Genomic DNA, 25,602 nt, shown 5'->3' with positions numbered 1-25,602 from the left:
GTAAACGAACACGTAGCAGCGTGAATTTCATCATAAATAAATGTACGGCGAGCGTAAACTCGATCTCAAATAAATTGGTCGACCAAGGAAACATCAGTGTGTTAATCATAAACGGTAACGCGTTCGATGAGTGCAACATATTAATTTTCACGAATTTTCAATTTCGTATCTAAACTTTCCTTTAAAATTTACATCGCTTCATAATCCCGAATTTCAAACTTAGAATATTCTTTTAGCAGAAATTGGAAATATCGAACGAACGAAAGATCTTCAAAGATTTTCATGCGACACACAAGCGAACCAACATTTTCCGCCTGTTATACATTATTTAACGTGAAAAAGGAAGTACAAGTTGCTAAAAGACGTCTGGGATATAGAACTGTTCGAGCAAACCGCCTCGGGTATCGAAGAAATCCAAAAAGGGAATCGTCGATATAAAAGCTTCGTCTCTGGGAACGTATGTACCTATAGAATCTATGAAACGATACCTTTTTTTCTTCAACTACTGGGATTAACACGTTTCTGCAAAATTTAAATACAAACACGATGGAATAATATTTCTTCGAGGGATCAGATAACGACACGATGAAATTCCTTTCGAATTTAAACTCGAAAAATTTCCAATGCCTGTAAAATAACGTTAACCAGTGAATTCGGATATGAAACCGTATATTTTCATGATTCTGTATATACTGTTACTGTAAGATTGTATTGAAAAAAAGCGATGGAAACAAAACCGCAGCACTGGAAGTTTTCCCTATGGAAATTCGAGCACAAATCAAAACGATACAGGGAAAAAAGCTGGGTTAATAAAAAAAGAAATTCCTGGACGACCCTTCATCCCTCGACTGGAAACGCAATAAATACGAATCCACTCTATATTTCGACTCACCCCCGTGTATCCTAAAACGCTTCACCTCGTCCTCTATCGCTTATGTCCTCGTAAATTACTTTTATAACGTTGCTGTTTATATCTACGTAACGTCACGATTATTTATTGTTCGTTTCACCGTGTCACGACTATTCGTTCCTCATCATTGAGGAAATTTACAACCACCAGCACTGTCTGATCGTAAATTGGAGGAAAAAGGTCTACCTCGCGTCTTGAAATAACACGTATTATTAGATTTATCGAAACAGACATATAAATGAAAAAAAAATGAAGCAACCAGACAGGAAAAGAACGAACACGAAGCTTTTAATGCGACGCAGTCCATATAGGAGAAAGCTCTGCACCAATCGAAAGCTCATAGCCTTAAATCCAGCGTTGCCAATGGCAACCTGCTTGGTCGATCGGTCAAAAGCACTTTCTACTCCATTATTTTTCGATTTTATATACCACTGACTTAAAGAACCTACCCTACTTCCTCTCAAACTCGAAACTCCTCTCTTCTTATCCTTGATTACAACAAACGTAGCTGAACCATGATTGTCCATCAGGGTGGAAAGAATCTCCAGATGTTTAGGATCCTGTAGATTGTTTCATAAGCATTCAGGATTAACCCATCATTGTTATTAATTTCATGCCCATCTTGCCCTAACATTCGTCTTTGAATGTCTTTGCATTCTGAATACTTCCTCATCTAATGACTCTCATTAATATTCGTCACTGTCATTTTTGAATGATCGATACTCCATCCTTGATTAATTTTCAAATGATAGAATCTGCGAAAAAGGGTTAGGAGGTACAGAACCGAGCCCAGAATCTCCACCATGATCCTGGTAACCCATTGTCACCTGTATAATTAATTATAACTAATATAATTAGTAATTAATTATGTAGAATGTTTATTTGCAGATTATTTAATTTGTTGCTCAGACGAATAATTTATATAAAAACGATCATGGTTGTTGTAAAATGTATCAAGAAAATAAATAATCATTCACTTTGATCGCAGGTTTATAAACCAGTTTGTTTTCAATCTTATGGAACGTTTCTCTGTATTCTTCTTCGAACCGTTTCAAGTCCCTGCAATATGTGCAATTAATATATTCATTTTATTTATCAATGTTTGCAAGCACGTATGCACATACTTGAATTGATTCTTCGCCAACTGATGGTTTAATAAAACCCGCTTAATAAGATGCTTCGAGTACATGGAAGGAAGATCCTTGATTCTGCAATGAACCTCAGCCTCTTCCTGGGTTAAAAGGATACAGTTCCATGGTGACCATTCTTCTTCCACGTTATATCGAACCATTCTCAGAACGAAAAGATCCTTGTTCTCACTCATAATCGAATGACCATGCCAGATGTTGTTCACCAGATGATACATATCGTGTTTTTGCATCACGAATGAAATAGCTGACGAAGCACATCTGCTTTTCTCATCAGAACGTACGCAATCCAAAAGAAACTCGTAAGGTGCGTAACTCACGTGTGCAGTGTTTCGTTCTCGCAACCAGGTACACTCTGGTTGCAATGAAATATTATGTTTTAACAATAAAGAAAAAAGGATAAAAAAGAATGTACCTATACATGAAGATAACTTTTTCATCCTTCCATGGACCGTGAATTTTTGACTGGGTAGCAGTTTCAAGCAACTAGGGCATAATTTCGTGTTTGTTTCTATGGGTTCTCGTAGTTTCTCATCGTCCACATTTTTGCAGAAATTTTCGTCATCATTGACGCAGCAACAGGAATGCGACGATCGTACAAAGTACAAGTAATCATCTGCATAATTGTTTTCAATCAATTATCCTTGGTAAATTAATTGAAGAATGAGAAATTAATTATAATTCTTACAGATTATTCTTTTCCTAAAATACTCCAGTGACATGTTTTTCATCCCTCTTGATAGATAAGCCAATTCTTGATCTAAAAGTTTAATTAAATTTAACGCAGCCACACAATTATGCACTTCTAATGATTTCTTCAGTATCGTCAGTATCTCCATACGTTCTCCTCGAGTGACGTTGTATTTCATCAATGAATCGTAGATCGTTTTGAATTCTCGTGCTTTCTGATTCCTCATCGTATCTACCTTTACCAGTTTCCCCTTGTAACCATGCCAGGTGATAGATTTGCAATTAAACGTGATGAATTTCACACGTTTCCTGTTCCTATACTCTTTCTTCACTTCTTGTCTCTTCTGGTCGATCACCTTGAACATTTCCACGGTTTTATCCAGGATTACATAATTTTCTGCGCATCTTGCAGCCTTGAAGAAACGCTGCTTCGTGCAGTCGAGACGATTCAATCTCCATTTCTCGACCAGCTCGTACAACATGTCGAAATCTTGTCGAGATTTTGGATTGATTCGTCCAAAAATTTCTTGCTGATGTCTTTTTCTGGAAATATGGAAAGTGGGAAAGAAGGGTAATCATTTGGCTATCTCGAAGAAGAGAAACTTTGGCAAATTTTAATAGTACACTTAAACTAAATTTCGAAATTCCACATTTGGGAACAGCTTAGATAGTTTATAACTTTAATTACCTGTAAATTAGGGATTTTTCTAACTCGTACATCTTGCAATCGTCGACCAACTCCCGATACTGTTTCGCAAATTTTTTAATGTTCTTCAATAATACATATATTCTATAGTTTCTTTGAATAATTCTAGCTTTTCCATCGTAATCTAATCGCTTCATCATTTCTTCGTACGTTTCATAAGGTTTCGACGTTAAACATTTATCGGAACCGTTTGATATAAAACAATCTGGTCTAAATAAAAGGAAGAAATGAATGAATCGATTAGTGGATGAGAAATCATTTCAACAACAATATCAAATGATTTTTAGATTCATTAGTGTTAAAAAGAAGAGATGCTATATCAAGGATAAGATACTGATGTTTCTTCGTCTTAGGACAGAAAGAATTCTTCATTCTGCGAAGACCTTGCTTTAAGTCGAATGATAAGAAAAGATACATATTGCTTCATCAAGAAAATGAAACATTCTAATGATGCCAAGTGGTTTTAATTTCAAGGAAAGGTATTGTACCGCCACATCTGTGTTGGATGATGGCATGGTGTTTGCGTGGTCGTTTCTAGTGTTGCAATATATTGCACCATTCTGCTGCACGTTTTTCTTTTCGGCATTCTTAAAGGTCCTGTTTGAGATGCAGCATTTAAATATTCTAATTTAGTAATCTTGTGCCTCCATCCTCCCAAATAGGGTTTCTTTATTCTTCGATCTTCTATCTTCCACGCTGAACAGCAAACCATCTTGAGATGATATATATATATGATTGAAAATAATTTATATGGCACAGCAACAAATCGTTTTATTCAATTTTAGAAAATAATAGGTTGTACATCGAGTTCAATTTCGAGTACAAAATCTGCTATTAATTTCATTTGTTTTTATGAATATGTCTGCTGTGTGTATGTGTAGTCCATTCAACGAAATGAGACAGTAAATGTGTAAAAATTTACGTGTTTGAAGCAAGCCCGACTCACAGTATATAGACCTCGATGAAGCGTATGAAGAACTGGAAGCAACTGTGCTCCGACCCAACGTCGAGCGCGTGAATTTGTGAACATATACTGACTCATCTCGTTGGACGGCCTATAGTATTGTATAATTAAAAGATTCTTTTCTTTCTTCTTATTAAATACGCTTCTTATCCATCTCAGATTATCGCTTTTTATTAGACATACATCACCTTCTCACATGAATCTTGCGATTTACAAGCATTTTATTCTTTTTTTTTTCCTTTCAATTATTAATTTTACATTCAGATTCATTGCTTCGATTCAATATTACAATTTTCGTGTATGTATAGTACAGGATTTAACAATGTATATAAACCATAGCTATTTTCGTCCAGATGATCCGAGCTACAATGCCCATAGACGAAAAGAAATTAGGTCACATGAGATTAATAAAATTATAAAATTATTCTGTAAAAAAGATTGTTATCAGAACGTGTACTCTGGTAGATGAAGCGTTCAATAGTTTCCAAATGTTACACATACCTCTAACAAGAATCGTTAACAACTTTACTAATAAAATGTGTTACTATACAATATTTCGAGACTATACATTCTACATGTTTATGTACATTTCACAGCGACCCGTCAATTTCACAAAGACCTCACCCTCAAACAATCGGCGCATTCATTCTTAATATCCACATGAGCTCACTTAAAACATATACAATTTGTGATAAACTATATACAAATATCGTTTTTCATTTTGTATAGAAATTTATCCACAAAGTACGAGAAATAATACACATCTGTACAATGAAGTGGGTGCACGTTAATAAAACAAAAAAGGGGGAAGAGCTTCAAAGGTTGTATTAAATGAAAGAAAAAGGCATCCAAAGTCAACAACACAAAAATATTTTTTACACGGTTAAAGCTAGAATAAATAATATGTCGTTTATAGCATGAAATGATGGCTATTACAAATGAATTTTAAGTTAGTTTTATCAGTGGGAAATGTTGATGACAAGAAAAGTCAAATACTGGAGGTTTTTTAGAATCCTTTTTATGCCCATCAGCAAGTAATTTTAGAACCACAAAATTCGTTTTCGCCACTTTTAATAAATCATTAATCTGCAAATCAAACGATATATACAATGAATAAAAAAACAAGTTTAAGATTAAACGAACAAAAAATTCAGAAGTATACCTCATTCACGGTACTAGCGTTCGGTGGATAAAGGGACAATGCTCTTTCCAACATATTCCTAGCTTGATGAAAATGACGGCACCCGGCTATGTACTGCGTTTCACTAGTAACCTTCTCCTATCAAAACGGAACTTGATGTTATTTAGGAATAGAAAAGAAGAAAGAAAAATAGAGAAATTGCACTTACGTTTCGTTTATGCATCTGTGCATTAGTCATATCTATAAATTCTGGATAATTAACGGGTGGCGGAGTCAATAATGAAGAAAACGGTAGTAACCTATGTTCATACCGAACTCGTTCTGAATCAAATTGCATCTCGGGAAGTGGTATCTTCCCATCCATACGAAAACCTACTAAAGCCTATTGAAACAATTTTACAGCTTTAGCTAAATTATAAATTTAAAAAATCACATTATTTCATAACAATTAGATATATAAAATTTACTTTATAGTATCCACCACATATATTTTGCATAGCTTGGTACATTAATATTTCTAAGTCATACGGTCTTGGTGTCGACTTTTTCTTTTTATTTTTAGCACTCTTTTTACCTCCTCTACCTTTATGTGTATCGTTATGTACATCTTGATCTATTAAGAATGTATCTGCTCTTGTAATAGCTGATACAAGCCATCCGTAAAGAAATTCATACAGGTACCAGAATATGTAGTGATATTCATGTACCGAATACAATTCAAGCTCAAAACCACTTAACAAGTACATAACCATAACTCGTAACGTATGATATAAAATCCATGTTCCAAAACATGCTAAATGTGATCTGTGTGTGTCAATTTTTGAGCATAAGGTATGTAAGAATCCATCTACTCTTTCGGCCTATTGAAATTTCAAATTATAAATGATTGGCAATATTAACCAACATATATAATTGGCAGTATAAGCAACATATTATAAAACATACTTCATCTTGTAATGTTGCAAAATCCTCCAATAAATGTGCCAATTTATCTCTCTGCCTAGCTCTGTTGTGACCAGTAAGTTGCAATAAACTGCCAAACACGCTGACGCAATGAGATAAAAAACTATCGACATATTCCTTGGCCTGATGATTTTGAAGTAATGTACTCTTTGGCATTAAAACGGGAGGCGCGATAAAACTTCGCGCTGCATCTTTCAGAACGTCGGCAAAATTTTGAACGCCAAACACTCGATTTGTTGTTGGCAAATAAACAATTTGCAGCATTGATCTGGATAATATACATGGACTTTGTCGTGAAAATTCTAAAAAAAAGTCCTAAAAAGAAATCAGTGTACTTGGAATGTATGCCTGTATTTTATGCCTGTTGTAAATCTTTTCTTACCAAAGCTGCATGAAATCCACTTTGATTAGTAATCATAGTGACTGTACGAAATCTATTTAGTAACTCATCTAAATATTTCAGGGCCTCTGTTCTTGGTTTTATTTTGGTATAACGCGGGAATGTTGGTGGTAATAATCTTTGATTCACCATAGGATCAAATCCCATAATGTTTGGATAGTTTGCTAAAATTATGATTTATATTACTCCTGTAAGCAGATAACAAAATAATGTTAAGAAACTTACATATCTCATCAGCCTTCTCTCCGCGATTCACTGTTTTAATCATGACTTGAATCATGTACGAACAATTTGTTAATAATCTATGACAATCATTTAAATTTTGTTGTAATTGCTCTTTTTTCCCCATTAATGTCAGTATTTGATAAAACATTTTAGTAAATCTAATTCTAGCATATAATGCTAATCCATCGTTATACTGAAAAAAACGATGATAATAATTATTTAACCTTCTTGTTATTAAAAATATATATATAACAAACAGATATACATAGATTATAAAAAGCTTAATGTGCTTTCCTTTTAGAAAATGCACCTACTTCCTTCTCAGATTCTACATCAACTGGCTTTATTCTACTTTTCCTATGTAATTCTTCTTCTACTTCTCTCAGCATGGATATGGTTTTTTGTTCTGTAATATCCTGCTGCAATTTGTAGCCATAAGTAACACTTTGGAAATCTTCTTCCTCAAAAACTAATGCTTTATTGATGCAGTCTTTAATTATTTCAATTATTTTATACACAGCATAACAAAAGGTCTTCAAGGATTTATCTACTATTTGACTGGGTTGGTGAAGGTACAAGTTGATGAAAACTGTTTGGGCCAAACTATGACCTTCAAGCCAAGACACTATACACGCATAAGTTGAATCTATTATTCCTATAATTTCAGATGGAGTCAAATTGTCCAGTTTTAATGCACCAGAATCAACAGCCTGTGCGAAGGTACACGGTTTGTTGTTCCCTCTATTACATAGCATGCCAGCATCCATTTTTGGATCCATCATTTCAATCGCAGACATTGCTTCAAATAACCCAAACAACTCATCATGTAAAAGTTCTCCCAATTCCAGCTCTAGACAAACATATCAATGAAACATTTTATATTAACAATGCTATTAACTGTATTAATTCACACTATTAATTAATATAAACTAAAGTCCTTAAAGCAATTCTTTTAAATGTTCTTCAAATACTTAATTATAAATAATGTTTCAAATGATGTATTATTACATCTAATTTTTATGATTTTGGTGGATACAGGGTAAGCAAAAATATGTACAATAAAAAAACAAAAAAGATAACTAAAGGGTGCATTAAAAAGGAAAAAAATTAGTTTTTAAACAAGCACCTGTAATGGCTTCGAAAAATTCGTGAGTAATATCCACCCAATTGTAAGTGACTTGGTCGAATCTGCAATGTAAAATAGATGTATAAATTAAAAAATATCGCTAAGAATTGCAGATACTGTTATGCGTTAGGTTATTTTCCTAAACTCCAATTAAAGTCGTGATATCTTTTATACAGCATCTTTATAGAATTGTTTATAAGTTATTAGGTTAATTTGTTTATTGTAATTAATACATCACGACTCACTGTGATTCTTTATCTTCACCCATGTCAATCGAATTCTGTTCTTCTACCATGGTCGCCATTCTTGCAGACTGACCTGTCACATTACAGTGACTACAAATATAAAAAGACTGAACATATCTTTGTTCTCAAAGGGTTATGATTTTTGGGATCCCAGCTACCCCCAGGTGAAGTTAGGTCTGTACGAACAGAACACAATTGGTATGACAGTCTCGAGATTATATTATTTTGTCGACTCGTCGGTGCTGCTGCTACATGCTTAGGGCGATGCTAGCCCTATTATATTTTCAATCATTTTATAGACAGCATAATAAAAGGTCTTCAAGGATTTATCTACTATTTGACTGGATTGGTGAAGGTACAAGTTGCCGTGGTACAAGAAAAACCGTGGAGGCCGAACTTCGAATTCCGCGTCGGTAAAACAGTCAACGTTTCATCGAAAATTAGGTCGAACAGAAACCGATTTAAGCGCCACCTCAATTCTCCATTTATGCAAATTTTTACTTTCATTCAATAATGAATTCCTCTCGAAAATTGTTATAAAAAAGATATTTATTAGTCAACGTAGCGAACTTCTATCAAATGAAAAACAATGTGCTCTGTGGACAAGGAGGAGATCTGGCGCCTGACCAGAGTCATGGATAAAGAAATTTACGACCTTTCCAATGTACAACGTCTCTGCTTGAAATATCTTCGCCAGGGTTGATTTCTTTCTACCATTGGGTATCAAACAACTTCGTTTTTTCTAAATTCCATATTTTGTAATTTTCTTTTTATTTTATTTTTAACCGACTTCGAAAAGAAGGAGGTAATTAGTCATTTGTAATTAGTCAAAAATCATACAAGTTTCTTTTTCAGGAACTATAAAATTACTATAGTTATACGTTCTATATGGTAATATTGCAATCTCGAAAATACTTTTCTGAATTTAAACTATTGTTTCCCAATTAAAAAATATATAAATCTTTTTATTGTAGCTCTTAGCTTGATATCGCTTTCTAAAAGTTATCTTTAGAAAACGATATCAATTACCAGGTCACACCACATGGAGGTGGCTACTTTAGTGACCCACCCTAAAATCATAAGAACGTGAAACCATTCAAAACATACAACATAAAATAAAAATTTAAACAATACAATCTTGAAATAGAAAATAAAATTAACATCCTAATATCAGAAACAATTGAGAAAATAATAATAATTTAACAATAAAATGCTGAAATAGAAAATATAATTAACATCATAATTTCAGTAACAATTAACAAAATAACAATTGAACAACAAAATGCTGTAATAGAAAAGATTATTATTATATACATGAGGAGCATAATTTCCTGAAATAAAATAGTGACCTCCCTAAAATCACAAAACCCCTCAAAACAAACAACATAAAACTTTCAACAATAAAATGCTGAAATAGAAAATAGAAAATATAATTAATATCATAATTTCAGTAACAATTAACGAAATAACAATTGAACAACAAAATGCTGTAATAGAAAAGATGATTATTATATACATGAGGAGAATAATTTCCTGAAATAAAATAGTGACCTCCCTAAAATCACAAAACCCCCCAAAACAGACAACATTAAATAAAAATTTCAACAATAAAATTCTGAAAGAGAAAATATAATTAACACCACAATTTCAATAACAATTAAAATAAAAAATGCCACGAACAGAAAACATAGTTACCATTGCAACCTCAGAGCTGTTTAATAAAAGAAACGAGAATACGAAATCGGTATAAGAAGAGAATAATTTCCTGAAATAAAATAGTAAACCCCCCAAAACAGACAACATAAAATAAAAATTTCAACAATAAAATGCAGAAACAGAAAATATAATTAACATCACAATTTCGATAACAATTGAAACGGAAAATTTCGATAACAATTGAAACGGAAAATACCGAGAACAGAAACAAAATTGCAATAAAATTTCAAGTTCAATATGTTCTCGACGGTACTTTTCATACCGGTCAAGAAAAAAAAAGAAAAGAACAAATTAGCGAGCATAGTGACAGAATGACTGTCCATCCGAAGATGGAGAGCCATTAGTAGTTCCCCTCTTCTGGGCAAATTTTGCCGGGGCTCTTCGGCATGTAGCCTCTTCTTTCTTCGGCAATAGCCTCACAAAAATCACTCGCGAAAATTTTACGTTTGCTCAGACATTTATAAAAACGTAGCACGTAAACGAGCAACGATCCCTTGAATCGCTACTCGCATACCTGCATAATTTTTGCAAATGTCCAAGCACAAACACTTTTTAATTTCACTTCACTTCACTGCACTTTCACTTTAATACTTCATTTTTGTAATCGGGTCTAGTACCACGACTACGACTTACAAACTAATAAGGCTTGGCCTTGAAAAAATCAAGAGAGAATGCTAAATTAATTAATTAATCAACTAATTAATTTGCATTTTCATTTTTCCTCTTGATTTTTTAATTTCCAACCCCAGATACAAGCTTCTCACGTATTAGAGGAGAATACGAAGAGAAACATGAAAGCTTGCTCTGGCCCTGCCTACTTATAAACTAAACTCAATCACACCAGAAGTAAACTACCTGCCTGCCTATCGCTATATTTAAAAAAGGGCAAAAATCATTCTCACAAAAATTCACTCCACGGTTCTCATACAACCACCCGGGTGCAAAAATGCCTACACCTAGGGAGTACGTCCCGGGACGCCTCCGACACCCGAGTTCAATTCAACATTCACACTCTAATAATTTCATACCTTTTTGCTGAAATCGACTGACAAATAATAGTGAACATTATGCTAAAGTAATATATTTCATTTTAGTATTCTATTGAATTATCTAATGTAAAAATTTTTCAATTTATTCTTGATAAGTATTTTCTAATGTTATAGTAAGTTAAGATTGTTAATAAACGATACAAATCCCACATCCTAACCACACACACACATGTGGAACTTGTATCGTAGTTCACTACTGGTTCACTACTTTTGTCAGTCGCCAAAATGTATTACACTTAAAACTAAACCTTGTCCACCGCCCTCCACCCACGCGAGTACATCTAAGTACCCGAATGAGCTTTGGGCATAAAAATGAACAAGGCCAAAGGTATTTTCACCTACCAGTTTTCTTCATGTGTGCTGAAATGCCTAAGCTAAAACGTATGATTAGCAAAAACTAAAGATGATATTCTCACTTTATTAAAAGTAAGAATATCGGCGAAATTTCACGGCTACGATTTAGTATATGGGCTGGCCCCCCCCAGGGGGATGGAGTATATAGTCGGATAGCTTGGAGGATGACCGCGAAAAAAAGACAGAGTGATTGGGGGTAAAAGAATATGCGTAACGCGGTGTAAGATCAGTCGAAGACGAGAGCGATCTGATCCGAATAAACGATTTGATCAGACTATTTTAATAAAAGTGACTCGACATTGCAAATATAAAGCTTGAAGAGCAAATACAGAAAAGCAAAATTGAGTAACTATGACATAAAACATGGTGCACTGCTAATATCAGCTGGCAACGGAGGTTCTTAGGCCCCCTGAACTTGCGCTCGACGCTACATACCACCCACCCCGCCTGGACGTCGTAACGCCAGGACAGGATGCACCCCTTCGCTAAGAGCGCTACCCGCCCGTCCAGCACGTTGCATCCAACGGTGTCAGATTGACGGACGCCCATAGTATAGACAAAAGGACTACAGTTTAGAATATGGTAACATATTTACATATGTTCCGTATTCTAAAGCTGCGCCTGCAAAGGCCTAGTAATGCATGGGTTTGTCTCCCATGAGATGGTGTTTCACGGTCTTATGCCGCGGAATCCTTGTAACTAATTTCATTAAATAAATAATATATTGGATTGAGTTTAAAAACCAAAAGGATTCCCACCGAATACTAGTCAGTGCATTGTCATATTTACTCTCGCGTTCGAAATTTTTCGCAACACTAATTAAAATAGAAAATCCTGATCTAAAAACATAACTAGTACATAAACATCTAACGGGCGAATATTTCACTATACCGGGGTATGCGGGTGGATAAATGATTATGTGATAGAGTTCATGAGGCTGAAGTGTGAATGATGAACGTTTAGAGTCGAGAATCGTGAACGTGACAGAATGAAGTTGAAGTATGAACGAAGAACTTCCTACAATGCTTGAAGAGCAAATACTGAAAAGCAAAATAGAGCAACTATGACGCAACAACGGTGCACTTCTAATATAGGGCTGGCAAGGGAGGTTCTTAGGCCCCCTGAACTTGCGTTCGACGCTACCACCACCCACCCCGCCTAGGATAGGATGCACCCCTTCGCTAAGAGCGCTACCCGCCCGTCCAACACGTTGCATCCAACGTGTCAGATTGACGGACGCCCATAGTATAGACAAAAGGCTGCAGTTTACAATATGTAACATATGGTCGTGCGCCACATTCTAAAGCTGCGCCTGCAAAGGCCTAGTAATGCATGGTTTTATCTCCCATGAGATGGTTTCACGGTCTTATGCCGCGGAATCCTTGTAACTAATTTGATTAACTAAATGCATTGACTTTCAAAACCAAAAGGATTCCCACCCTATACTCGTAAGTGCATCGTCATATTTACTCTCGCGTTATCTTTCGCAACACTAATTAAAATAGAAAATACTGATCTAGCAACATGACTAAAGGGGAGCTTTAAATTATGCTTGAAGAGCAAATATTGAAAAGAAAAATTAAGCAAATATGACTCCACATGCGTCCACTGCTAATATCAGCTGGCAACGGAGGTTCTTAGGCCCCCTGCACTTACGCACGACGCTACATACCACCCATCCCGCCTGTTTAAGGCACCTGGCCGCAATGGCACCTGGCCATTAAGGCGGGATGCACCCCTTCGCTAATAGCGCTACCCACCCATCGAACACGTTGCATCCAACGTGTCCGAGTGGTGGACGCTAATAGTATAGGCAAAAGGACTTTAAGACAGCTTAGCGTATGGAGTGCGACATACTTAAATGTCCCGTACCCTATGGCTGTGCCTGCAAAGGCCTAGTAATGCATGGTTTTATCTCCCATGAGGTGGTGTTCACGGTCTTATGCCGCGGAATCCTTGTAACTAATTTTATCACATAAAAACCAAAAGGATTCCCACCGAATACTAGTCAGTGTATAGTCATATTTACTCTCGCGTTGGAAATTTTTCGCAACACTAATTAAAATAGAAAATCCTAATCTAGAAACATGTCTGGTACATTAATATCTAACGGGGTAATATTTCACTACACAAAGGTATGCAGGTGGATAAATGATTATGTGATAGAGTTCATGAGGCTGAAGTGTGAATGATGAGTGTTTAGGGTCGAGAACCGTGAACGTGACAGAATGAATTTGATGTACGAACGAAGAGCTTTCTACAATGCTTGAAGAGCAAATACTGAAAAGCAAAATAGAGCAACTATGACGCAAAAACGGTGCACTTCTAATATCAGCTGGCAACGGAGGTTCTTAGGCCCCCTGAACTTGCGCTCGACGCTACATACCACCCACCCCGCCTAGAACAGGGTGCACCCCTTCGCTAAGAGCGCTACCCGCCCGTCCAACACGTTGCATCCAACGGTGTCAGATTGACGGACGCCCATAGTATAGACAAAAGGCAGCAGTTTATCAAATGGAAGATTTGGTACTCCGCCACATTCTAAATCTGCGCCTTGAAAGGCCTAGTAATGCATGGTTTTATCTCCCATGAGATGGTGTTCACGGTCTTATGCCGCGGAATCCTTGTAACTAATTTGATTAATTAAATAAAACATTGAGTTTAAAAACAAAAAGGATTCCCACCGAATACTAGTAAGTGCATCGTCATATTTACTCTCGCGTTATTTTACGCAACACTAATTAAAATAGAAAATCCTGATCTAGTAACATGACTAAAGGGGAGCTTTAAATTATGCTTGAAGAGCAAATATTGAAAAGCAAAATTGAACAAATATGACTCAAACATGCGTCCACTGCTAATATCAGCTGGCAACGAAGGTTCTTAGGCCCCCTAGTTCATACGCCAGACGCTACATACCACCCATCCCGCCTGTTTAAGGCACCTGGCCGTAATGGCACTTGGCCATTAAGGCAGGATGCACCCCTTCGCTAATAGCGCTACCCACCCATCGAACACGTTGCATCCAACGTGTCCGAGTGGTGGACGCTAATAGTATAGGCAAAAGGACTTTAAGACAGCTTAGCGTATGGAGTGCGACATACTTAAATGTCCCGTACCCTATGGCTGTGCCTGCAAAGGCCTAGTAATGCATGGTTTTATCTCCCATGAGGTGGTGTTCACGGTCTTATGCCGCGGAATCCTTGTAACTAATTTGAATAAATAAATAAAATATTGGACTGATTTTAAAAACCAAAAGGATTCCCACCGAATACTAGCCAGTGAATAGTCATATTTATTCTCGCGTTGGAAATTTTTCGCAACACTACTTAAACTTGAAAATTCTAACGGGGTAATATTTACTTTCGCGTTGAGAATTTTTCGCAACACTACTTAAACTTGAAAATCCCAACGAGGTAATATTTCACTACACAATGGTATGCGGGTGGATAAATGATTATGTGATAGAGTTCGTGAGGCTGAAGTGCGAATGATGAGTGTTTAGGGTCGAGAACCGTGAACGTAACAGAATGAATTTCAAGTTCGAAAGGGAAACTTTATACAATGCTTGAAGAGCAAATACTAAAAAGCAAAATTGGGCAACTATGACGTAAAACATTGTGCACTGCTAATATCAGCTGGCAACGGAGGTTCTTAGGCCCCCTGAACTTGCGCTCGACGCTACATACCACCCACCCCGCCTGGACGTCGTAACGCCAGGACAGGATGCACCCCTTCGCTAAGAGCGCTACCCGCCCGTCCAACACGTTGCATCCAACGGTGTCAGATTGACGGACGCCCCTAGTATAGACAAAAGGACTACAGTTTAGAATATGGTAACATATTTTCATATGTTCCATATTCTAAAGCTGCGCCTGCAAAGGCCTAGTAATGCATGGGTTTATCTCCCATGAGATGGTGTTTCACGGTCTTATGCCGCGGAATCCTTGTAACTAATTTTATTAAATAAATGATACATTGGATTGAATTTAAAAACCAAAAGGATTCCCACCGAATACTAGTCAGTGCATTGTCATAGTTACCCCCGCGCTGTAAATTTTTCGCAACACTAATAAATCTGAAAATCCCACCCCCCTGTGGGGGCCAGCCCATCTACTAATCTGATGCCAATTTCACGAATAAAATCGGAAAAACGTTTCAATTTCAAGAGCGATTTCCTTATCAAAGTAAGTAGTTGAAGTAATTAAAAGTATTCATGCTTATTACTTTGATATTGAAATCTGCTCATCGCGAAATAAATTCTTGTACATATAAAAAAGAAAGTGTATTGTGAAATCGGAGGGTCATCCGACTTCTATACATTTTTAAACTCGAAATCTATATGTATATGTAAATATGTACAAGAAAACCCTATCCTGAGCTAAGACATAAAATACACAAAAAAACAATTTGCACGATTATCATTGTATAAAATGATACAGTGATATTCGTGGGTCACTATGCTCGCTCAAAAAATAAAAATTACAACCAATTCCCGTGTCGCTACGGACCATTCGTCCTACGACATGATGGGAACCGGAGGAACTTTAAAGCATGCGACTCACCGATCGTTGACTTGTACTACTGCACTCGCCACGCATCTTAGATTGATCCATGATTGATCGTCAAAGAAACGGTACCCCCCCTGGCCAAAGCATTCATCTGAAAGTATAAAAATCACGATTCTTGAAAGATATATGTTTTCTCTGAATTTGTTGTAGTTAATATGCTAATACATAGGATAATTCAAAAATATGCATGCAAAACTATATGGGAATAACTAAATCATAAAATACGGTAAAACACATGCAAATAAATACATCCCAAAACACATGAAGATCAAAACCATAGAAGACCATAAAATATTTGCAAAATTGTAGTAAAACACATAGGGTACCACTTCATAAAACCTACTAATAAATCCGTATAAATATACCAAAACACATAGGGTACTACTCCATAAAACCCACTAATAAATCCGTATAAATATGCCAAAGCACATAGGGTACCACTCCATAAAACCCACTAATAAATCCGTAAAAATATGCCGAAGCACATAGGGAACCACACCATAAAACACAATAAAGCACATGCAGGTACATGGGGTACCACGCCATAAAACACAATAAAGCACATGCAGGTACAAGGGGTACCACACCATAAAACGAACTAATATATCCGTATAAATATTCCAAAACACATGGGAAACACTATAGGAAACACTATAGGCAAACACAGTAACACTTATGGTAATACACTGATAAATCCATGCACGAATATCCATGGTATCAACCCGTACCGGTATATGTTTGACAGATCCATCCGTATCGTTCAGCAGTCGCGATAAGACTGACTAGATTTGACCCCTCTCGAGGTCGCGCTTGTACCGGCGCGCTGCGCGCGCAACCAAGTATGACGTTCCGTTTCACCGGTTCCGGTGAATATCTATTTGATATTTGTTAATATTTGTTTAATAATTATTTTATATTTTACATTTGTTTATTAATCAAATTATTGTTATATCTATTTAAATTGTTTATTTCTTTCCATTTCCGCGTGGGTATATTGCAAAATTTTGTTTAATTATTCTATCAAAAATTATTTAATTATTATTTTTAATTTTACAATTGTTTGTTAATCAAATTATTGTTATATCTGTTTAAATTGTTTATTTCTTCAATTTTTGCGCGGGTATATTGCAAAATTTGGTTTGATTATTCTATTCAAATTTATTTAATTACTATTTATAATTTTACAATTGTTTGTTAATTAAATTATTGTTATATCTATTGAAATTTATTATTTTTATACACGGATATCCGGTAAATTTGTTTGAATTATTTAATTTTTATACAATATTAAGAAGAGATTATTATGTTTTAATTTTGATTTTTATCAAATAGTTATTGAACGTTATACAATAATAGCAGTTAGAAATACTCTTCTATTCTTTAATTAATTTATTGCTTTTCTAAAATGATTTATTTTCCAAAGTGATTGAAGTTAAATTTTTACCCGTGTCTACCCCCTTAAGGGGGTAATGCAGCGAGGTGACATTACCGGCAAAAATGGGCCTATCTAGGAATAATTTATGAACTTTTATGATTGATTCTTAATCTACATACTTGTAGCGACTTTCTAATATAGGTTTTGTAAGAATCTAGTCACTAATTAATTAATTATGAACCCTTATAGGGGCGGCGGCTTGAACAAAAATGATCACTCTAAATATTACTAGTAATTAATTAATTACTTTCAGAGGGTAGATAAAACCTATACTAGAAGAAAGCTACGGTGCTATTTTTTATTCTTTAATAAGAATGATGGACTTTGACGCGTGAATGTCTTTTTCACGCGTCAGAGTTCATCGCCTCTTCTAGGCTCAAATGTCCCATTCTCCACGACACATTGTATCGTCGTCAACGGTTCGGTCGCAAAAAACGAATGAACTACGCCCTATAGAAAAAAACGAGAAAGTAAATTTGTAGTCTGTTTTACCTTGTTGACGTCTTTCGCGAGTGAACAATCAACGAAATCGTAGTTTTCAAATTTCTTCTACCTGGAGGCTTCACTTGTACATCATCTCTTGGGTGCTCGTTTTGTTCTATCTGAACCAAAGAATGGTAGTCTGGTACCCATTTGGACACACGATTCACAGAAATGTTTATATTACGAATAAATTGATGCAGGTGAGTCCGATCCGCCATTTTCTTGACAGTTGACAGACAAAACTTTCAATATTTTATAACTTTTTGACGATTTGGATAATATAAGGACCAGACTACCATTCTTTAGGGCCTCCTGAACACGTCCCTCAAATTTGTTTACATTAAGTTTAGAAATGACGACGTAATTTGAAAACACGTTTCTAGGGATTTTTCTAGGATCTGTCGGTAAAGTTTTCGACGTTCGCATCACCTTAGGTGGCTTCATTACCAAGTCGGTAACAGTCGGTAAAGGGGAATCTTCCAGGAAAGACCAGAAATCCCAGAACCCCAGGACAGGAAAACGTATGGAAGCATCGCTGTTTTCCCTGGAGAGGTCTACCATGCTCGGTGTTTTTTTTAAACTTATCGCACATATTTATTTTTGCGTTGAAATGATTATCATTAAAAATTTCAATGTAAATAATTACCGGATTAATTAATATAATGTTCTAAATCATATTACTGTAACATCTTATATTAAATTATTGTCGTATTTGTAAACTGAACTTTACCACAGTTTTATATTGAAATATACATGCTTAAGTTACAAACCTCTTAATTATGTAACATGATCTTGTCTTAATATATCATTAGATTCATTCTCCGATAATGCTGTAGTTTGTCCTGAGCTTAATGTATTATATGCTACAAAAGTTTATAACATCTATTACAATACAATATTATTTTATAGGTAGCACATTTTATAAATTTTACCTTCATTATTATGGAATGGTTTTATGTATAATATCACTAATAGGCCAAGTATTGCAGAAGAACTGCAAACATATACTAAAACATCTTTGTAATAATTTTTGGTATTAATCCAACTTCCTCTGAAAAAAATAATGTGAAATATTATTACAATTTTTAAATAAATTAGTTGCAGTTAAATTGTGTTAGATTGATAGATTTCAAACACACTAACAAATATTGAATAAGCATAACTGCTAGACCATTGCAAAGTTTATCAGTAAAACTCATGATACCATATACAAATGCACCACTATCTACATTTTGTCCTATAAAATCTGCTGTAACACCAAGACTGGTCACTAGCATAATGGATCCAGCAGACCCTATAACAGAATGATTCTTTTAAATATGTACTGTATTTCTCAAATTACTATTAAATAGTAGATTTATCATGCTAAATACCTAACATCAAAGATACTGGATATATTTCATATTTTGTATAAACCACACCAGTACCAAATTTTATCCAAACACAAGCAATTATACCCAATATAACACCAAAAGAATACGAAATTTTTCTACCTAATTTTGTATTTAATTTTTCTATAATTAAGGATATTGCAAAACTGCTCAAAAACATTATTAAGGGAATTATAGCTAAAGATGTAGCTGGCATACTTAGAGACTCATGCAAATATAAAGGAACATAAATTTGTGATAGATTTACAAATAAACGAGTGGGCATATATATACAAGCTACTTGATATAATTGGACATCTTTTAATAATAAAGATATTGCTCTTGAATTTGTACGTAATGAACCTAAAATAAATATACAAGTACATTAAAATCTTAACTATCAAATAGAAAATCTATGAATAGAATTTAATTTTACCATCAGAATTACTCAATGATCTCTCTTTAACAAAGATATGAAATAAAATAGATGTTACTACTCCTGTTCCTATTCCTATAAATACAATATCTTGAAATTTGTCTGCATCATCTGGACCAATTTGCGTATTTGCATCTTTGTTATTTGTTATATGTAAAACTGCCCAAGTAATACAATATACAAAAATATTTGATAGTACAGTAAAGCTATACCTATGTATACAAGATTATTAATTAGCATATATTTAATATTGTTATTTTAATATTACTTTAAAAAAATACCTGATAGCTATGAGTTCTGTTCTTTCATGTTCAGTAGGTGTGAGTTCTGGTACTAATGATAAATGAGATATTTGAACTGCAGCCCATCCAAATTGGAAAATCACAACAAATGCACTATAATAAATCAGTTGTGCCCATTTATGAGCAGATTCACAGCCAATGCAATGTGAAAATATAAAGGGAAATGCAAATAATACACACAGGGTACCTAAAGTGCACAATTTAAAAAGTGCTTTAATATAAAAATTGGTTAAAGTTAAATAATAATGCATATACGTATGATGTATGTATACCTATTAAATGCCATGTTTTTCTTCTTCCATATTTACATAACCAGAACTCATCAATTTTATCAGAATGAAGTCCAACAAATGGGGTAGCTAAAGCATCTGCTATTTGACCAATAAGTAAAATTACTCCTGATAATGTAGAATCAAATCCCAGTACCAAATGAAAAAATACTAATAAATAAGTAAACCACATAGAAGCACAAATATCATTTAAAACATGTCCTATTCCATATGATAATTTTAGTGAAATAGGAAGACGTTGTATTATTTCACTATAGTCTTCGGCTAAACTTCTTTGTTCACTTTCCATTGCAATATACTAAAAAAGAATTAAATGTTATTTATACAATAAATCATGCTTGTTTAAAACTTTTAGCATATGTTTTTTAATTTATTTTTTACATTTAATAAACATGCGAACTTAGTCAAAATGCGATCTTCAAAAATCTTTTATTCCTTTTAATAAGTTACAAAATAGTTAATATATCATTTCTGTTAAAAAATAATTCAAATATAAATTGAATTAATTAACTTAAACTACATGCATTTGAAAGAAAATGAAAAAGATATTTAGCAAATAGATACGTAACCTATTGTTTGTGATATTACAATTTTTTCGTGCACAATTCAAGTGATTTTAACGTTTCTTCCACACAATAATACAGTATATTTCTTAAAATTTTGTTGTCTTAATAATTTGAAACACTTAATGTCTTTTTTTTAATGTATTACTTATATTAAGTTTCAGGATGACAGGTGATGTCACCCATGTTTCATGAAACTATACATATATAGATATAATTAGAATATTTGAAAATGATTCATATCAAAACACATTTTGAAAAATATAATTTTCCATGGATATAAAACTTGACATCAAAATTAACAAATTTCTATCAGAATTGTATTATATTTATTGTTATTTACAACTGGGATAAATTAAATGTTTCACATTATACTAAAAAATAAATGTAGTAAGGGTTTTAAGGTATATTTATATTTTTACATCTTTATAATAATATGAAATAATGTACACTTAATCAAGTTAACTAATGCTTATTTTAAAACCCAGTAAAGCCAAATGCTATTGTTGCAAAGATTATTATTGAAGCTTTCAACACAGTTTTAAATCTAATTAAAAATATTCATAAACGTGTCTTTCTTTTGACTATCATACAATAATACTTTATAAATTTATACATATCTTTACTTGATGTACAATGCACTAGTAATATTCTTTCAAACACTCAAAGATGATCTTGAATTTATATAAAACTGATGTCCTGAAAACAGTAATGTAAAAACATAAATGCAGGCTGCAATCCAACAATTATATGCATTTTGTTTATAACCCCTGTCTGCTGCAGCGTAAAAGTCTGTAGCTTTAACAAACTCGCCTTCTAATGGAAGATCTTCTATTAAAGCTACACTTTTGACATAGAAGAATATTCCCATTAAGAGCTGAAAATTAAATTAACATTATGCTTTGACATGCAGACTTATAATCTCTGATACTTCTTGAAACTAATAAATTTATTGTATATTGATGGATTAGAATTAGGTTAAATAACTTACTAGTTGAAATATTCCCCAAACAGATAATATCAGGCCACACAGGGCGTATTTGGGTCCACATATCTTCATTTTTGGGTGTAAAAATTGATATGTTTCTATATACTTTTGTCCAAGATAACTTAATAAGAAACGTACAAATGTTAACTTGCTACGCCTTCGACAATCATATGACTTTGGTTTAGAACAGTCCTACTAGTTATCGATATCTCGAATTGCTACATCCGGTATTTGAAAATGTGTAATTCACATAAAATGCCACATCACTACATTGACAATACTTCTTAACGAACAAATAAGATTACGAATATTTTAATAAAAAACGAAAGCAAATGCAATATAATTTTTATTCCCATCATTTGCATCTTGTTCCTAATAACCATATAATTTCCATAAAAAGAAATTTCAATTTTATATCATTTTTAAAACTATTTAAGTCACTTAATACATTTTTTTTGTAATTTTTCTAACATAATTGTAATTTTTGTAATATTATAAGTTTGACTTATTACGAATGTGACAGGCAGCATACGTGATTCATACTTCCTGGTTGTCAGCCCTGATTCATAGGACCATGGTTGACCGATTGGGTTAGTTTATATTTTAGTTATCATTTAATTATTGCTATAATATTTATAAAGGGTTTAATTCTCTTTTGTGTATATAATATTAATATACGTAATACTTGTTTCAATTCAAGAATTGGAAAATTCACAAGTTCTACGGTCTACGATTTGTTAAATCGCATCAGATAACGGTGTAACTCGATAGTTTGTGATTTTGACAGTTAAATTGAATACATAATGTGAGATCTATTTAAAAGAAATAGTTAATTTGTTGCTGAATTCGGTTCATTACTATGCACTGTGTTTTTACGAATGTTGACTGAAAGATGATTATTTTTTATGTGATTTATTCCAGTAAATAGCGAGGCTAATGCCAGACGCATTGCTATGGTCGAAAACTGCTTTGGCAGTTCTGGCCAGGTGAGATTAATATGTTAGAATTATTAGTATTTTACTTTATGTTGTCTTTAACATTTTATTTTTCAAGAACTTATTTGTAACATAATATTTAAATGAAAAGATTTATAAAATTAAATGGTATCCTGTCAGGTAGCTAAGTATATTATATATTTCAGCCACTTGCAGTACCTGGAAGAGTTTTAGTTGGAGAAGGTGTATTAACAAAAATGTGTAGAAAGAAGCCAAAACCAAGACAGTTCTTTTTATTTAATGATATATTGGTTTATGGAAATATTGTAATGAACAAAAAAAAGGTATTAAATTATGTATTAAAAGAAAAATGGTTTTATTTTGTTTGTAATTTATTCAATTATAATAAACAATTTTATATTATGTGTGTTAACAGTATAACAAGCAACACATAATACCACTTGAACAGGTCAAACTTGAATCTTTAGCTGATGATGGTCGTAAGTTATATGTATTTTCATTGTTGATCAGATCATATTCTTCATTTTTTAATAGATTTTTCACAAATCTGTTATAAAATCATAATCCTTTACTTTTATTCTCTATTTTTAATATCTGGTACCTAAAGGAATGTAGAAAAACACATGTGGTATTGCAAATATATATATAGTTACCAAGGATAGTGTAATATTTTATTATTATTTATAGAGTATCGCAATGGTTGGCTCATAAAAACAGTAACAAAGTCGTTTGCTGTTTATGCTGCCACTCCAACAGAGAAGCAAGAATGGATGGCTCATATTACTAAATGCATTGAGGATCTATTAAGAAAGAGTAAATAATAAACTTAGTAAAAAATTATATAAATTTATTATGTCATACCATGCTTATGCTTTGAATTCCTTTTTTTAATAGGTGGGAAAAAACCAGTTGAGGTTCATGCAGCTGTTTGGGTTCCAGACAATGAAGCTACAATTTGTATGCATTGTAATAAAACACAGTTTACAGTTTTAAACAGACGGGTATACATATATTATTTTTGCAAGTTGTTAAATAATATAGTTTTATACGATATAATCTTTAAAATATTAATAAAATTTTTCTAGCACCATTGTAGGCAATGTGGAGCTGTGGTATGCGGGCCTTGCAGTAATAAAAAATTGTTATTACCTGGACAAGGAAATGGAAAGGCAGTTAGAGTGTGTTTGCAATGTTATGATACAGCTAGTAAAGTAAAGGCATCATCTCCAACTGCTGTTGACAGTTTAAATAACAAAGACCAGCAACGTAATTCTGCTGATAGTTCAGGTGGTGATAGTTCTGGTGATGATGAGGAGGGAAATAAGGAAGAAAAGCATGATGAGGTAATTAAATTGAACATAAAAGTTATTTCTCTTATCACATTTTTAAATTACATATTTTTATTTTGTTGTAGCCTAAATTTTACTCCACACTTGCCCGATGAAGTTGACTATAAATATATTATACTAAATAACACTGCAAACAGGAATAATATTGAAAACAATATTTTTAAAAATTACTAATTTTAAATTGTCAATAATATTAAAAGTTATAGTGATTTAAACATTGTTAAACCTATTTTTAAATTATATTTATGTAAAGAGCTAAGAAAAATGTCTGTGTATAAACAATTTGAATAATTTTATACCAAACTTTAAAAACATACATTTTATATGATGCATATCTAATTTATGAGAATAATTTAAAACCATTCGGGATATTAAAACTTAATACATTGCTATACTATTTACACAGACATTCAACGAACAAGACTACTATTATTAACTCTTTGTATGTTGAAAAAAATAATTCGCTACAAGTGGAACTCGAAATTTTGACCCGTTTACATTTGTATTATCTTGTTATATTGTAATATCTCAATATTTACTATCATCAAATACCAATTTTCGTTGATCAAATATTTTAAGGATATATGCCACACTGTGCCTTTCTAAATAGAAGATCTGTTCTTTTGTACTGTTTTCAAACAACTGATACTGATTTCATGTCAATTTTAGAAAAAATACATTATATAATAAATTTTTAAACAGATAGAATTAAACCTTGTTTAGTTATTTACATAACATAAAATCATTGTGAAAAGCAATAATTGTAATAAAATATTAACAATAAATAATATTAAAGTTAAAAATAAAAATGTTACATATCTTGTTAAATTAAAAATATTCTAGATGATACATTTAAACGTAAAAAATGTGAAATATAGCAAATTACTTTATTGTGTAGTAAGCTGAAAATTTATATTCTATTCTGCCGATATAGATACGAATTAAAATAATATTTTCTCATTTATTCTGCTTTTATGACGATAATTTATTAAATGTCATGAGAATCTTATGTTGTTTTCTACTTACTTTCCTACATTTCGATGCTGTAGGTTGAAAAAAGTAATCTTGACTTTATTTCAATATGGCGTTGATAATTTTCAACGAACCTTTCCCTTAAGCAATTTTAAGTTTCTACCATTGACTGTGATTGGTCGTCTATTATTGCGTCTTCACATTTCGACCAATCAGGTTTATCGTTGTAGGGTGAGGTGCGCGGAGTGTG

The 25,602-nt window shown here is 33.4% G+C and overlaps 5 protein-coding genes across 7 annotated transcripts; 1 reads left to right on the top strand and 4 right to left on the bottom strand.

The window, feature by feature from the left end:
• Positions 1-1,863: 1,863 nt before the first annotated feature.
• LOC114872591 (IQ and ubiquitin-like domain-containing protein) lies at positions 1,864-4,463 on the bottom strand. Its single transcript, XM_029179933.2, has 6 exons — positions 3,943-4,463; positions 3,437-3,664; positions 2,747-3,291; positions 2,474-2,674; positions 2,035-2,413; positions 1,864-1,969 (listed from the first exon to the last, which is right to left on the bottom strand). Exons 1-6 carry the CDS (start codon positions 4,164-4,166, stop codon positions 1,864-1,866), a joined length of 1,683 nt encoding a protein of 560 aa, XP_029035766.1. The 5' UTR covers positions 4,167-4,463.
• A 762-nt stretch (positions 4,464-5,225) lies between these two features.
• LOC114872589 (N-alpha-acetyltransferase 35, NatC auxiliary subunit) lies at positions 5,226-9,566 on the bottom strand. The gene is made up of 10 exons (XM_029179932.2): positions 8,519-9,566; positions 8,274-8,335; positions 7,462-7,997; positions 7,148-7,340; positions 6,905-7,086; positions 6,505-6,837; positions 6,027-6,419; positions 5,768-5,941; positions 5,581-5,697; positions 5,226-5,504 (listed from the first exon to the last, which is right to left on the bottom strand). Exons 1-10 carry the CDS (start codon positions 8,575-8,577, stop codon positions 5,364-5,366), a joined length of 2,190 nt encoding a protein of 729 aa, XP_029035765.1. The 5' UTR covers positions 8,578-9,566; the 3' UTR covers positions 5,226-5,363.
• A 9,237-nt stretch (positions 9,567-18,803) lies between these two features.
• LOC114881744 (major facilitator superfamily domain-containing protein 12-like) lies at positions 18,804-21,457 on the bottom strand. Of its 2 annotated transcripts, XM_029198595.1 has the most exons (8): positions 21,094-21,457; positions 20,507-20,822; positions 20,214-20,421; positions 19,933-20,144; positions 19,500-19,859; positions 19,270-19,420; positions 19,059-19,177; positions 18,804-18,989 (listed from the first exon to the last, which is right to left on the bottom strand). In XM_029198595.1, the coding sequence occupies exons 2-8, from the start codon at positions 20,811-20,813 to the stop codon at positions 18,904-18,906; spliced, it is 1,443 nt and encodes a 480-aa protein (XP_029054428.1). In that variant the 5' UTR covers positions 20,814-20,822; positions 21,094-21,457; the 3' UTR covers positions 18,804-18,903. The 2 variants fall into 2 exon arrangements, with proteins under 2 accessions (XP_029054428.1, XP_029054429.1); XM_029198596.1 differs by lacking the exon at positions 19,500-19,859.
• Positions 21,458-21,478: 21 nt separating this feature from the next.
• LOC114881746 (ribonuclease kappa) lies at positions 21,479-22,269 on the bottom strand. Its single transcript, XM_029198600.2, has 2 exons — positions 22,079-22,269; positions 21,479-21,964 (listed from the first exon to the last, which is right to left on the bottom strand). The coding sequence occupies exons 1-2, from the start codon at positions 22,145-22,147 to the stop codon at positions 21,743-21,745; spliced, it is 291 nt and encodes a 96-aa protein (XP_029054433.1). The 5' UTR covers positions 22,148-22,269; the 3' UTR covers positions 21,479-21,742.
• A 301-nt stretch (positions 22,270-22,570) lies between these two features.
• Positions 22,571-25,093, top strand: LOC114881745 (pleckstrin homology domain-containing family F member 2). Of its 2 annotated transcripts, none has more exons than XM_029198597.2 (8): positions 22,571-22,665; positions 22,997-23,061; positions 23,217-23,354; positions 23,447-23,510; positions 23,719-23,844; positions 23,926-24,032; positions 24,117-24,374; positions 24,446-25,093. In XM_029198597.2, the coding sequence occupies exons 1-8, from the start codon at positions 22,650-22,652 to the stop codon at positions 24,473-24,475; spliced, it is 804 nt and encodes a 267-aa protein (XP_029054430.1). In that variant the 5' UTR covers positions 22,571-22,649; the 3' UTR covers positions 24,476-25,093. The 2 variants fall into 2 exon arrangements, with proteins under 2 accessions (XP_029054430.1, XP_029054431.1); XM_029198598.2 differs by lacking the exon at positions 22,571-22,665 and adding an exon at positions 22,675-22,880.
• The last annotated feature ends 509 nt before the right edge of the window (positions 25,094-25,602 follow it).

Source organism: Osmia bicornis, chromosome 13 (assembly GCF_907164935.1).
Source record: "Osmia bicornis bicornis chromosome 13, iOsmBic2.1, whole genome shotgun sequence".
Classification (NCBI taxonomy): Eukaryota; Metazoa; Arthropoda; class Insecta; order Hymenoptera; family Megachilidae; genus Osmia; species Osmia bicornis.
This window is presented reverse-complemented; position numbering and strand designations above follow the sequence as displayed.

Excerpts from the sequence above, each read along its gene's own strand:
- LOC114872591 (XM_029179933.2), bottom strand. The coding sequence starts at position 4,166 with ATGGTTTGCTGTTCAGCGTGGAAGATAGAAGATCGAAGAATAAAGAAA. Across the intron at positions 3,665-3,942 it reads CATCCAACACAGATGTGGCG|ACCAGATTGTTTTATATCAA; the intron begins GTACAATACCTT and ends CCTTTTATTTAG. Across the intron at positions 2,414-2,473 it reads AAAGTTATCTTCATGTATAG|AGTGTACCTGGTTGCGAGAA; the intron begins GTACATTCTTTT and ends CATTGCAACCAG.
- LOC114872589 (XM_029179932.2), bottom strand. The coding sequence starts at position 8,577 with ATGGCGACCATGGTAGAAGAACAGAATTCGATTGACATGGGTGAAGAT. Across the intron at positions 7,998-8,273 it reads ATTTTTCGAAGCCATTACAG|AGCTGGAATTGGGAGAACTT; the intron begins GTGCTTGTTTAA and ends ATGTTTGTCTAG. Across the intron at positions 7,087-7,147 it reads AGAGAAGGCTGATGAGATAT|CAAACTATCCAAACATTATG; the intron begins GTAAGTTTCTTA and ends TCATAATTTTAG.
- LOC114881744 (XM_029198595.1), bottom strand. The coding sequence starts at position 20,813 with ATGGAAAGTGAACAAAGAAGTTTAGCCGAAGACTATAGTGAAATAATA. Across the intron at positions 20,422-20,506 it reads AAAAACATGGCATTTAATAG|GTACCCTGTGTGTATTATTT; the intron begins GTATACATACAT and ends TGTGCACTTTAG. Across the intron at positions 19,860-19,932 it reads ATCATTGAGTAATTCTGATG|GTTCATTACGTACAAATTCA; the intron begins GTAAAATTAAAT and ends TATTTATTTTAG.
- LOC114881746 (XM_029198600.2), bottom strand. The coding sequence starts at position 22,147 with ATGAAGATATGTGGACCCAAATACGCCCTGTGTGGCCTGATATTATCT. Across the intron at positions 21,965-22,078 it reads TTTGGGGAATATTTCAACTA|CTCTTAATGGGAATATTCTT; the intron begins GTAAGTTATTTA and ends TTTAATTTTCAG.
- LOC114881745 (XM_029198597.2), top strand. Across the intron at positions 23,845-23,925 it reads TGAGGATCTATTAAGAAAGA|GTGGGAAAAAACCAGTTGAG; the intron begins GTAAATAATAAA and ends TTTTTTTAATAG. Across the intron at positions 24,375-24,445 it reads AGGAAGAAAAGCATGATGAG|CCTAAATTTTACTCCACACT; the intron begins GTAATTAAATTG and ends ATTTTGTTGTAG.